This window comes from Tinamus guttatus, unplaced genomic scaffold (genome assembly GCF_059628265.1).
Source record: "Tinamus guttatus ecotype Peru unplaced genomic scaffold, ASM5962826v1 Tinamus_guttatus_pri_ptg000048l, whole genome shotgun sequence".
Lineage (NCBI taxonomy): Eukaryota > Metazoa > Chordata > Aves > Tinamiformes > Tinamidae > Tinamus > Tinamus guttatus.
The window spans coordinates 7,725,384-7,739,812 of NW_028288582.1; the positions used below are offsets into that span (position 1 = coordinate 7,725,384).

Sequence of the window (14,429 nt, forward strand, 5' to 3'; positions counted from 1 at the left end):
GGGTCATTTTGTATTAGAGTTGAGAAAAATGAATCTATAAGTTTTTTCTTCAGAGTAGCTTCAAAATACTATATCTGTGCAGCTTCTATTGTCATATTTTAAGCAACCTGCCATGTGTTCATTAATACACATCACTCATGTCTGAGTAATGATGATATCAGAAATATTAGACTGAAAGTTATCTCAAACACACCAAGAGAATAAGAGCAGGGAGCACTGGACCAACTTGCTTGCTAGAAACAAGAGTCTTCTGGTTATGAAGCTCTCACTGATCCTGTACAGAGCAAGATTCTGTGGACATTCTCTAGTAGAAATAGCTCAACCTGATGTCTGCACAGGCTCTGCTTGCAAGAAGAATTATTTAACTTTAAATCAGGCCAAATTAATGGACTACATATTAGGTACTGTACAAAAATCCACCAGATCTGAAGATTTTACCTCAAAAAAGCTATAAGCAAAATAAAAGATTGCAATATGCAATGAGAAGCAGGTAGCTTCAATAGACAAGAGGCAGATTTCAAAGATACTTGAAATAGATCTCAAGCAAGCAACCACATCTCACCCCCTTCTCAACCAAGGGCACTTTAAATTCAGAAGGAAGATTAAAATGATCAAATTATGATTTTTTAAGGTGTTAAAGGCTTTTAACTGGGACTCTGCACTCATCTACAGCATAGCAAAGCAAGACTAAGTCAGTATCACTGGCAGAGGCATCACAATAATGAACACTGAATGCAGTATCAAGCTAATCGCTGGAGATTTAGCAGCTGGGATAAGAAGCTTGTGTTCAGCTTGGTGAAAAAACAGTTAGCAAAGGAACTTCAGTCTCCAATCAGGAAGACAAGCAAGTAAGATTATCCCAGCAGCCATGTCTGAACGAGCTTCAGAGGACAAAATTATAGGCATAGGACAGAGGAGTACAGAAAAAAAAAACCCAAAAAAACCTGCACACAATCAAGGAATATTCATTAAGGTCTGGCCAACAGTTCTGGCAACACAAGTAGAAAAAGAATTTATCAAAAAAATTAATGGAGTCAAACCTTAATTGCATCTTAAGGCTATGGTTTAGATAAAAAAGGCATAGACAATAAATAAGTCAAGATGAATGAGAGTTACATTTCAGGTGGCCAACTTGAAAATAACCAACTACTGCCAGAAACAATTGAGTCTAAGGTATACTTAGCTGCTGATGGGTATAGGCAAACAACACTAATTTTACTTTTAACATAGCTAGAAGGAACACAGCTTAATTTTTAGATGCTGCCAGGAGCTGCATTACATCATTCACCTCAGCCTTTCAAGTCCCTACTGTTTTCTACATTAACAGAGTTAAAATAAAAAAGAGCAAAAAGTCAAAAGGCAATAAGCTTTCATCAGGCAACTTGTAGATATTCTTCTGTGTCATAACAATTTATTTCACTAATCGCAGTGAAATCTTGATTGCTTCATGAAAGGAGACAGTCAAAACAACTTCGTGTTTCCTCAGTCACCCCATTAGTAACAGCACAGGTGATGATTTCTTTTACCTCTATTATTCTAGCTCTAGCACGCCATCTGTCACGAGGCCAAAACTTGCCTTTAGACCTCCGTAGTTTTGCCTATGACAGCATGCTTATTCTCAAACACTACCGAAACTCTACGTATATCTCAAAACCAATAGGCTTGCTCAAAAGAAACAAACAAGAAAAATCAGTGCTCACTAATGCTTCCTTGAAAAAAAGTGTTTAAATGGGAGCCTATTAATTCCAGGAGTTTTAAATTAAAAAATAAACTTATGTAAGTTTTAACATTTGTTATAGATGCAGTTAATAGCAGCATAAGAAGCAAGTGTTTGTTATTTAATTTTAATCTACTCTGCTGGTAGTTTTGGCAGCACTGAGCAAATCTTGTTAATTGTCAAAAAAAAAAAAAAAAAAAAAAAAAAAAAGTGTTTCAGTTCTTCCAGCACTTGTTGCTGCTACTGAAACTATTCACCTGTCCCACTCCCCAAGGCTTTATACTGTGGAAGCTGGACAGTAGGCCAAGTCAGGACATATCAACATGTGTTGTACATTTATATAGCAGGATTTTTTCCCTTGAGGTCACTATAGTTCAACTGAAGAGTACGCTATGCTTGGTGATTTTAAACTCTAGTTACTTGTAATATTTACACCACTATCAAAACAAGATTAAATCATCTGTACTTACACAAGGGACTTGTTCACATCCAGACCTGCACTCTCAATGGTGATGCTGCACCAATGTCAGAGGGTTTGTTTTTTATTTTTTTGTTTGTTGGGGAGGGAGGGATATTGAGAACAATGCTAGAATGCATTTTTCAAATACTTATATAGTATAAAACATATTCAGTGCAAAACAAGAGCATCTCCAGCAGTTTCTCATTCAAACAGCAGGGAGAAAGAACAGCTGGGACAGGCTCCCAAAGAAGAAAAATTCCCCTCTTCTGATCTAGCTGTGGCTACTTTTAAAAAGCTGAGGAGGAATTAGGCAGGTCTAATTACAAAACATTCCCACTGAGAACAATACTTGAGTCTTCTCTGCACGAAGACAGAGAACGTCAACACATCTTCCCTGACAGGGTAAAGATGCATCTGCACAGGATGAAAGCTGAGCAATAGTCAACTTCATCTGCAAAGGTCTTATTGGAGATTTCTAAAACATGACTTGCAAAACTCTTTGCTAGCATTTCTCATGTTTTATCTACATTTGGATTAAAAACAAAAAGGAGTAATGCAAAACAAAACCCAACCAAATTCCCACAGCTTATCCCCAGCAGAAAACACGGTCAAAGTTGTATCATTTACCAGATCTCTTCCATGATTAACATCCAGACACTTACTCTGCTAAAAAATATCAATACTATCAGATAAGCAGAGCCAGTTGTCTTGTAACTTGGAATAAGTCATGTCCTCCCCACTCAGTACTCCCTCAATAGGGAGGATTTGTTTCAACACCTTTTCTATAAAAAATCCTGAGGTATTTTGAGCTTCATATGTTAGTTATATAGGTGATAGCTATATAAATGCTCAAATGTTTGTTCCTAGTTTGCAATGAGGAACCTCTGAAATAACCGACTGCAGAGGGTATACAGCAATATTCAGATTCATAGACCCTTTTTCCAGCAGTTAGCTACCATTAGCTCATTACCCAATATCTTTTTCCTTAAATTGCCAGAAGCTTCCTACATGAATAGCATTTTTATAGGTAACCTAAGATCAATAAAACAGCTGAAAAGCAAAGGTAATGGCTAAAAAATGAGCTGTATAAACAAAGGAAGTCATCTACAGTTCTCTGCAAATCTAAGCTCTTTAATATTAAATACATTAGCATGCAACAGTATTAAGATTTCTACTTACTTCCTCATTAAATAATTTGCTAGTTTCTTTTTTAATTGGGTCTATAAGTTGGACTTGGCCTGCAGAGAAGCCCACTAGGAGAGAGACACTTTCTGCTGTGGCTGTTAAGTGATTGAAGTCATGACATGTAGGTTGTGTTCCTTTGTATATCCTTTTGTCTATTGGTTTACTCAAGTCCGCAGCCTGCAAAAAGAGCAAAGAGAATTAAGAGTTTATCACAATGTGCGCATATAATGTTCTATTTAGAATTTAGACAGAGCGACAACTCATGAACTTGCAAAAGCTCATTTGAAAAAAAAAAAAAGCATCTTTGTATTTATTGAAGATCAAAGAAGTCCTCAGCAAGTTTATCTTTTAGGTAAGACCTGTGTGTCTTTTCAGTTTTGCTACACGCTCTACCTACTTAACCTCTGCAACTACTCCATGTAACAAACCAGTGACAACCATCCAGTAACCTGGGCCGAGTGTGTCCTCAGCACCAACCCATTCCCAGGTTTCCCCGTCCGGGAGAGGCATTCCATCACACAGAGCAGAGATACCTCTATGCCTCTAGGAACAGCTTCCCAAATATGAAGCACAACCAGTTTTGATAGTTGCTGACTAAAGATATTAAGCTTGCTATCACCTGACTCGTGTAATGTAAATGCATCTTTTATAAAGAACAAAAATAATAGATTAGTCTCAACAGTGTTTTTTTGATTGTTTTTAATGCTTTGATTGACCGGATTCTAGGAAAGACATTTCCAGGAACAGACCTCAGGCTGTTCATACCGTGACTATTGAATAATTTTTTAAGTCATTAAGCTACAAAATAATTGCACTTCTGACACCAACTCAAACAACAAACACTGTCATCTATACGAAGAAAGATTTCTGTGCACTGCCAGTAGATCAAATTTACTTACTCACAGTTCAAACACATCTTAGATAAAACAGAAGTGCTAACAGAGCAAAGGAACCAACAAACAACTCAAGATTTGTTCAGTAAGGCACAGACGTGTCTTGAGGACTAAAAGGGATCAGCAGTCTAAAATGCTCTCCCTCAGTTGTGGAACCCACGCCTATCTACACAGCACATCTGAACAGACACCCATCTTCCATCATCTCGAGATAAAACCCACACGTTTAATATGCAAGATCATGCATCAGGTTCAACATTTTTAACTCCTTATTTACAAGCATGAGAATTTTAATTAGAAAGCTGCAGACACTCAACAATATTACAAACAAGAGACTGCACTCAGATTCCAATTTTGATGTATGAGCTTTTTCAGTACTTGTACTGCTGACCTGACTTTTTCTCAAACTACAAGAAATAAAACTTGGATGAGGAAGAGCACAGGAATCACACACAAAAAACATTCTGATATATTCAGTCTTCAGAAAACTAGCTACACAGCAAACCACGTCAGGTGAGCCATTTCCAAGGCAAATTAACTATGGGCTACCTGTAATCAGCAAGCATCTGCAGCAGTATTAAAGTTACATTTATGTTTTGCAACATATATTATAAACCAGTTTAATCAAATATATGCCCTCCTAGTTGAAAACTCCAAAATGAGATTATATACTCCAACTTTTCAAATCAGCAGATTAAAAAGCTATTCTCCAGAGCTCACAGATCCATTAAAAGCTAAAAAAGTTTTAGGAAAGCCTCTTCAAGGAGAGCTCAAATAGGATGCCAGCTTTACTGGGACATCATAGAAAAAGGCTCATGCCTATGAAAGTATCCATAGGCACATGTAAATCTATTTTGAAGCTGAAAGATAAAACTCCAGAGGCCATGCATTAGATTTCACATATCATGCAAGATTTCCGTGTCCTGTAGCACTGCAGAGACGAAAAATATCACCAACTATTGTTTTTGTCATCTTGTAGACTTCAAGTGTGGTTAACCTTGCACATCTTCTGAAATTGTGTGATAGCAGTTCTAGTAAGACATGAAATTTGGATAAATGAAACACAGACACAGACTTCTCTCTGCTTGCTCCAGATGATCTCTGGGAGCCAGATGGCAGTGACAATCTGCCTGAACTTAAATGGAGAGTTAGCAAAATTAATTCAACACAGCATTACCAGAAGCTAGGTTTCTGCAGACAGGGACATCCTGCTTTGTGTTTAACGCACAGCTAGTGTTTGCAGTTATAACATAGTTGTCCCTTGGAGATATAGTCAACCCACATGCATGACAGTACTTTGGGGCATGTTCCCTCTTAATCTAAAGACAGGCTAGGGCTAAAAGCATGAGCACCAGAAGCAATTTTCCCTCCATTTCTGCACAATTCATGGTTGCTATTGTACTTTGATATGAAAAAAAATGCTTACTCAGAATTCAGTAGCTCTTAGGAAGCAACATTTCATTAGCTCATCACTAAAACCACTTCCTATAGTGGTTCTGCAGGAGATTAATTCTCACTAAAGAGCTTTTACATGAAATCTGACCCTCTGACTGTCAAATCCCACATCTGACTATATGAACTTAAGTCCTTGCCCAAGTACTGCAAGTCAAAGTACAGCTCAGCTAATCAGGACTCCAGTAATAGCACTTTGGCCAGCCAATAAGTGCGCTAGAAGTCTGGTCTTCCATTGTATTTCATTAAAACAGTCTTTTGAATCAGCTTACTATTTTTGAGCCTTTTCCCCAGCATTCAAATTCCAAGAGTAGCATTTGAAGTATCCCTTGGACAAGAAAACAAGGAAGTGGGTACTATGAATTCAGTCACTTAACAAGCGTAACTCAAAACTTGTTGGAACGCAGTGATGCGGCTGAACAAAACTAGAATATCTTGGGCCCCAATGGCTTCCAAGTCCTGTTCTCCACAGTTAACAACTCTGCAGAATCTTACACTCCACCAAAAAAGACAAAACAAAACCAAACAATCAAAAAAAAAAAAGTGTAGACCACATGCTGAGGGAGTTGGGGGGCAGAACTAGTGCATTCTCCCTGAAGCATGAGTTGCTGTAGAAAGATGATCATCATAAAAATTTCAAGTTCTTGGAAACTAAGAAGAAAACAAAAAACAGTTAACCTCTGGCTGAGCAAATAATGAAGTTTTCAGATTATGATGTTTAAAGTATCTGATTAGGATGGGCATCAATTACCTTAGTTTTGTAAGCTCTAAGGATAATTCCAGATTAACTTCTGTCTAAGTATCATGCTTTTGATATGCTATTGATCCAAGACTTAACAGTTTCATACTACTATTTCCTAAGTAGTAAATTATATTATATCCAGATGGCCTTTAATTATTCTTCTATGACAGATGGGAACTCTTTCTTCATCTTTTCATTGGCTAACTTAAATTTACAGCTTTCTGTAATTTTAGTTGAATATGAGACATAACATATAATCTACACTGCTTTCCAAGATGAAAAAAATCTGAAAACAGAGAGGGAAGATTAATAATAATCTCAGGTTATTTTAACTGTATCCATGACATTATTTTCCTATAGATACTTAATACTATTCAATACTAGTTTTGCCAGGAAACTGGCTTTCTATGGGCTGTAGCAGTAAGTGAGATTAAGGGAGGTCTTTAAGCTAGGACAAAGATTTAATAAAAAATTTACATCTGAAAATCCTCTTAAGAGGATCTCCCTAGCCCAGAGAATTGATCTTGAAGGGGAGACCACAGATTGGTCATTCATATTTTGCGCTGGAGTTGAGAAGACAAAGGACTCTGTGTTAAGCTTTGGAAAACAATTTCTTCTCCATTTTTGGAGCTTGAAAACATATTTATTACCTGTAGCTTCATATCTCTTCAATACAGGGCCGTTTAGAGTCCCTGGTGTATAACAGGAATCATTTAAGAAAGTTGCACTTGTTAAAACACTACCCAAGAAACATAAGAAATAGACTCTTGTGACATTACTAAGTGAACTTTACAGATGCTTCTTAAACTCCCCATCTGAAAAGGAGGGCAATTAATCCTTACTGCTTCACTGCTACTCCAGGCTGGTCTGACCTCATAGATGAGCCCTGCTATGAACAGAAGGTTGGACTATCACTTTTCGGAGGTCTCTCTGAAGCAGGATCATCCTAAATCCTCAGCTCAGGGCCAGCCAAACCAGCAGCAACACAGCGTTCTCAGCTTACTTTAAGAGCTCTGATTTATGCCTTCAGTGAACTTCGAGCAGGAAGAAACTACTGGAACAGGGCAATGGACTTTCCCTATAACGAACAGTAATGTAGAGCAAAAGTTCCACTTAATTTCAGGAGATAAGCACCAGGAAGTCATATAAAGATTCCAGCAGCTCTAAAGCCATAATAAAACACTGTTCAGTACAGTTGACTATGCCCTACAAATACAGTTGCATGTAAGCTGACAGACCAGCAATTAATGGACATCAGTTTTCTTGGTAGAGAGGGGATTTTTCTCAAAACTTTTCAAGCCTGCCAAGATATAATAGCAATCATAGCATCTCTTCAGATTCAACATTTATTCTGCAGGTAGTGTACAAAGGAGCACACATCCAGTGTCACCTCAGAAGCCCACAGAAAAAGCTAAGAACTACCTTGAAAACTTCTAGGAGCGCCATATAAACATGAACAGCATAAACCCTATTCAGAACTCTATAAAAATCAAAGCAGCAAAGCAATCACTGCTTGTGAAGTTCCACTACTACTAAAACACGCTTACAACAGGTTTCATAGACGTAAGGATAGTTAAGCTGCTTTTTCTACACCTGAGAAATTTCCTTACCTTTAAGGGTTGCACAAGTGATGTTTTATGTGTAAATATAGACTAGCCTTAAGCATCTCCTGAGCTTTGCAAAACCATTATCACTAGGGAGATTTAAGTCTCTTTATACTGCAGCATTGCATTCAATGTAGCAGAAGTGAATTTTATATAAAATCATCAACTCAAGAAAAATCACTACTTCACTTTGAGATTGGATTTTAAAATTTGTCCAAACTTTAAAGAATTAAAAGTGGTGCACAGTTTCTAACTGAAGGCAAGAGGACCTAGGAGGCAGTGCCACAAGTCACACCAGATAGCGAGAATTCCCCAAATGGAAAACTAAGAAATTGAGAAGAAAAACGACCAGCAGGCCAGAAAAAAATAACCTACCACTCTAATGTACTGCCTAAAAGATCCTCTGTTAAGCTATTTCTCTAAGAAATGTCCTTTCTCTAAAAAGCGCAGCTTCTCATTTGTGTCAGTTTTAGTTTCAAAATCCATATTCTTTATTTTCTGGCTTTGATTGCAAGGACATTTTTGCTATTGTTTTTTTCTAATACATATATATTTTGAATGGCTTCACTTAAAGTGCAAAGTAATTTGCATTTATACTGACTTCCAACAAAGAATTTCAAGATTTATTTCCATTAAACAGAACATTTGCCTTCCTGAACCATATCGTTCCTCATAAACAGGTCCCCACACCTTCACACAAGCTTTTTATAAGTTATAAAGCATTTGATTAAATGCTGAACAGAAACACTTCAGACATGTGACAGTTTCTAGGATACTGTATAAGAACAGCTCTGTTAGTAAAACAGGGACAGCAAGTAATTTTATTCAACCTATTTTTTTTAAAAAAAGTGTTTCACTCAGCTCATCTATAATAATCTTAAATATCTTTTTTTTTGCATAAAACCACACGAAAATTTGCAAAGCTACTTAATATTCTTCGCCTTTTTGGATTTAACTTCCACTTGGGACCAGACATACAAGGTTTTTGAAAAGAAAAGCATTACTTAACCAGATTTCAACATTTAGTCATTAAACAGCAAATTATGACCACATATATTACAATGAAAGTTTTACTCTAGCCAAATGGACACAAACGCATTTTTAAGTCAAGATTCATTTATTTTCCAGAGGGCCCAATAAAATTATCACATTCTGTGTTTCTGAATTTTTTTCTACGCATTCAGACAGAGCAAATAGCACATAACAGTTTGAAGTAAATCTCCATAGTAATCACTGAACTAATGCCTATACAACTGGCAAGATTAGGGAAGGTTTCCACTCAGTGGAAATGAGCGACAAAAAATGTCCGATTTGCAACTTATCACAGGAGTATTAATTGCACTTTATTAAGGATTTAAACCAGGTCTGTTTTAATCTCAGCACCAAAACCAAGCCAAACAACTACAACAACAAAAGCCCAACCAGCAGTCACCCCTGAAAGGAAAAACCCAGTTTGCTTGCAGATCCCCCTGGCTTCATAGGTGCCTGCACAATCAGTTTACCCTTTGTCTCCCTTTGAAATTGGACAAAGGGCAGTAAAGTAGGACAGGACATTTACACATCTGAGCTGCTTAAGGCCAAGGAGGTTAAGGGAAACCAAAACCTCCCATGCAAGAAAACCACCTGCTCCATCTTTTGAGCTGAACTGCTGCTGCTCATATTTGTCCCAACCCGGCAGAGCCATTTAAATTGTTCCCTTAGAAATTTAAAGCACTTTCAATTCAGACAAAATTCACACCCGAGCTGACCCTGCTTCTTTGGACTGGAAGAGCAGCAAGTACAGCCTGTGACAGTACTGTTCCTGCAGCAGGGATGAATTGACAGTTCCCCTCACTTTCTGAACTGTGTTTGTTCCTATGGATTTAACTAAGTTAATTTTTACTCTAGCTGCAGGTGAGAGTCTGCCCCTCTCACCTTCAATCCTTTCACTCGCACTTTGCACAAGATACTTTATCTGAGATACAGAAAGGGCACAAGAGCTTTCTCCATCTGAGCAAACACTTATAAATGCACATTGAAAAGCAGCTATGGAGATCAAACCTTATCTATGTACCTCTACCTATGCATCCTCTTAATGCGCACAGAGCATTAGAGATACTGAAGCTATTCCAGCAGATCTGCCAGGTGTACGCTGCATTCTTCACATCAGTTCTTCTAGTTTATATGAAGAACACAAGCAAAATATCAAACTGCAGTAACTGTACTGAAAAAGAAACCAAATAATTGCAATGTTCATCTTATTGTCAGCGTCAATTAACAACATAATCAACTGAGGAAAAAATAAAACTTAAGTTTCAGCCCTATATGCTTGACCACACTATATCTGTAAACAGGCTGGCCAGACTCAAACAACTGAATATAGTCCACGCACACACACTCCCAGCAGACATGAACTGAATTAGATGTGCTATTTTTGTTTAAGCAATTAATTGCCTTTTTCTTTTTTTGAGAAAGGGAAAAGGAGGCATGAGTTGCACCCTAGTCTCTTCCCAGTGGCTACAAAATCTGGTCTACAGAGTTTGGGCTCAGTTGTAATTCAGCTTCTGGACAAAAACTTCTCCAGCAGAAACCCAGTTCAGAATCATGTACGTTCTGCACGTGATGCAGACATCGTCCTCCTCTTCCTCTTCCCCTAAGTCTTTAAAAAAAAAAAAAAAAAGCTATTTAGAAAGAAGATTTTACAGTGAACTTTTAAGTTCAAAACAATGATTTGCCAGTGACATTCATGGGTGCAGGGAGAAGAAGAACATTTTTTAGTGCTCTTCTAGCTTTAAAATTAAGACGCGATTGAACAAGTCATGCCATACACTTTGGTATCATAGAATCATAGAATGCTCAGGGTTGGAAGGGACCTCTAGAGATCATCTAGTCCAACCCCCCTGCACACGCAGGGTCACCTAGAGCACGTGGCACAGGACTGCGTCCAAGCAGGTCTTGAAGATCTCCAGAGAAGGAGACTCCACAACCTCTCTGGGCAGCCTGTTCCAGTGCTCTGTCACCCTCACTGTTAAGAAATTTTTCCTTAAGTTCCTGTGGAACTTTTGGTGCTTCAGTTTTTGGCCATTTCCTCTAGTTCTGTCAGTGGCCACCAGTGAAAAGAGACCAGCACCATCCTCCTCACTGCCTCCCTTGAGGTACTTACATACACTGATTAGGTCCCCTCTCAGTCTTCTCTTCTCCAGGCTGAACAGGCCCAGCTCCCTCAGCCTCTCCTCACAGGGCAGATGTTCCAGGCCCCTGATCATCCTTGTGGCCCTGCGCTGGACTCTCTCCAGCAGCTCCACATCCCTCTTGTACTGTGGAGCCCAGAACTGGACACAATACTCCAGATGCGGCCTCACCAGGGCTGAGTAGAGGGGCAGGATCACCTCCCTCGACCTGCTGGAGACGCTCTTCTTAATGCAGCCCAGGTTCCATTGGCCTTCTTGGCCACGAGGGCACACTGCTGCCTCATGGTCAACTTATCATCCACCATGACACCCAGGTCCCTCTCCACAGAGCTGCTCTCCAGAAGGTCAGTCCCCAGCCTGTACTGGTGTCTGGGGTTATTCCTCCCCAGGTGCAGGACCTTGCACTTGGCCTTGTTGAATTGCATGAGGTTTTTCACCGCCCAGTTGTCCAGTCTGTCCAGGTCCCTCTGGATGGCAGCGCAGCCCTCAGGGGTATCGGCTACTCCTCCCAGTTTGGTATCATCAGCAAACTTGCTGAGGGAGCACTCTGTGCCTTCATCCAGGTCATTGATGAATAAATTGAACAGGACTGGACGAAGGACTGACCCCTGGAGGACCCCGCTAGCTACAGGCCTCCAACTAGACTCTGCACCGCTGATCACCACTCTCTGGGCCCTGCCATCCAGCCAGTTCCTAATCCACCTCACTGTGCACTCATCTATCCCACACTTCAGGAGCTTGCCCAGGAGGATGTTGTGAGGGACAGTGTCAAAAGCCTTGGTGAAGTCGAGATAGACGACATCCACCGCTCTCCCCTCGTCTATCCAGCCAGTCATTTCATCATAGAAGGCTATCAGGTTAGTCAAGCAAAATTTCCCCTTGGTGAATCCATGCTGACTACTCTTGAGCGCCTTCTTGTCCTCCATACGGACTCCATATCATAGGACTCCAGTACTAGACTACAATCCAAGATTAACTCCACAACTTCAACTTTAGCCATAAGCATGCTCTGGAAATATTCAAAGATTTATTTCCTGTGCATAATCCATATCAACAAATCACTGCTCCAGTGCCCTCCAAGTTTATTATTTTCCTTTTATTATACCCTAGTATAGTCTTCCAGTTGTTTTTATCTCCTACCTTTGTGTTAATATTTGAGTGGGTCTAGAATCTTCTTATTTAAATTACTCAAACTACTTAAGCAGATGTCTCAAAACTGCAGAAAGCACCATTTCAGCCTGATACTAACTTTAAACTGTTTGTTCCATCATCTTCATCACTTCACGTTCCAATATGACTGCTTGCCAGCTGCCACAAAAGCAAATCTTCCTTCCCAACACAGTCGGTGCTAGAGGCAGATTGATGGCAGTTTCTCAGTAATATCCCAGACTGCTTTCCTTTAATTAATCAATTTTCGGAAAGTTTTGGGAAGTAGTAGCCTCTTAAGCCATAGAGTAACCTCTTTCTGTATAACACTGCTTCACCTTTGGGGGAAATGAGACTTTTGAGGAAAAAAACTCATTTAAACATGTAAATTTAAATTTGCAAAGAGAAAATAACTGTATGATCTGAATGTGACACCTACAGAAAACTACAGGAAGCCAGATGCAAAAATATCTGCCACAATACACCAACATAACTGCAATAACAAATACTGGGTTCAAAGACTATTACATAGGGAACCCACCAAACTAGAAATTATCCCATTAAGGTCCCAACATACAGATGTTCTTGCCACACTCCGTCAGCCTTAAGACAAACAACTGTGGAAAAGTGAATTAAATACTCTAAGAGCTCTATCACATACAAGTCATTAAAAACAAACAAAAAAAACCCACAAACACGCATACTACCTATCAAGGGCACCAATCTGTTACATTATGTGGCACACAGAAAATATGTAAACCTAGATTATGGTACTGAGTAATTTACTGAGTAACCTCCAAGAGGCTATTCTCACTAAATGTCCTTACAGTTGGAGGGCAAGCAAACAAGAATTCCACTTTTCCCCTCTGTGTGCCTGCTTTACATAAAATTCAGAATCGAGAATTAAGGTTTCCTTGACAAAACAGGATTTTTAAAGCAGGATTATTTGCAAAAGGGGCTCAGAAAACATTGATTAAGTTTATTCTCTGCAGCGACTATTTCAGTTTGAAAGTTTTCTTTTGTGTATCTTAGTTTCCAAACTTTGGCATGAATTTCCTACTGTGTTTGCCATAGTAACGAAGCAGGCTGAGCCTCTGCTTGAAATTCTGTTTAACTGTTTAGCGCTGCATATTGATCAAGGCACATTAACATTTTAATGCGAGTGAACTGAGCAATTTTCATATTGAAGAAATTACTTTAAATCCACAGATCTCAAGATTTTTCTATTATTGAGATGGGGGGGGAGGGGAACTCCATTGCCAAAGGCAGGCACCAATAGGCACTAAATAGAGAGAATGCACTCGGAGGCGAGGACCAGTTATATTAAAAGCAGCTACACTAAAATGAGCAGACAGTCTCTATATTTGACAGTATATAGCCTTCTCTCCTGTGATGCAAGATTTTACATTCCTAGTACAAAGGAAAACTTGTTTGAAGAGGCCATTTAAATAAAATAAAAAACCCCCACAAGTTTCTTTAATATAAAGATTAATCTGATGAAAAACAGTCCAGATGCTCTGATTCCTCTAGTACAAGAGGGGGCAAGGTAACCCCCTCTTGACGTTTTAGGACTAATCCTAAAGGCTATTTTTATGTTCTAAGACCAATATTAAAAGGACCAAGCCACAGTTGTCAGCTCCTTAGTTTCCATTTTGAAGAAAGAACTTCCTTCAAACACAGTGATCAACTACAAGATCATGAACAACAAAACATCTGTGCACGCTCCTGGAATCTTTCCTAATTCCCAGAAAACCATATCAAATATTTTACAGTGTGCTAAAAAGTATATAAAAACAAATAAATAACAGATGAAGAAATAATGAAAAAAAGACTTGCAAGAACAGATTGCTTGGTTGGTTCAGTCTCACTGCCACATATAATTATAAAACAAGGTGACCAGCCAACCCTTTTTTCTTTTTAAATTGAGTTAATGAAACCACTAATGCCTAATACTACTATTCAAGAAGCTCTAAGAAGCTTCTGAATGAAACGCTCTATCTCATCTTAAAATCTGTTCTGTACTTGAGTAGAGTCTGCAACCTATTACCCTGCAGTACTTT

General features: G+C 38.9%; 1 protein-coding gene across 3 annotated transcripts in view; it reads right to left on the reverse strand.

The window, feature by feature from the left end:
- Positions 1-14,429, reverse strand: part of WDR20 (WD repeat domain 20) — a 45,155-nt gene that overhangs the window by 14,257 nt on the left and 16,469 nt on the right. For all 3 annotated transcript variants that reach the window (XR_015914390.1, XM_010215233.2, XM_010215234.2), the window contains exon 2: positions 3,357-3,539. Coding sequence is in view for 2 of the 3 variants with exons in the window: in XM_010215233.2 (XP_010213535.2) it covers positions 3,357-3,539 (183 nt within the window). In the remaining variant the exon portion in view is untranslated. The remainder of the gene's footprint in view (positions 1-3,356; positions 3,540-14,429) is intronic.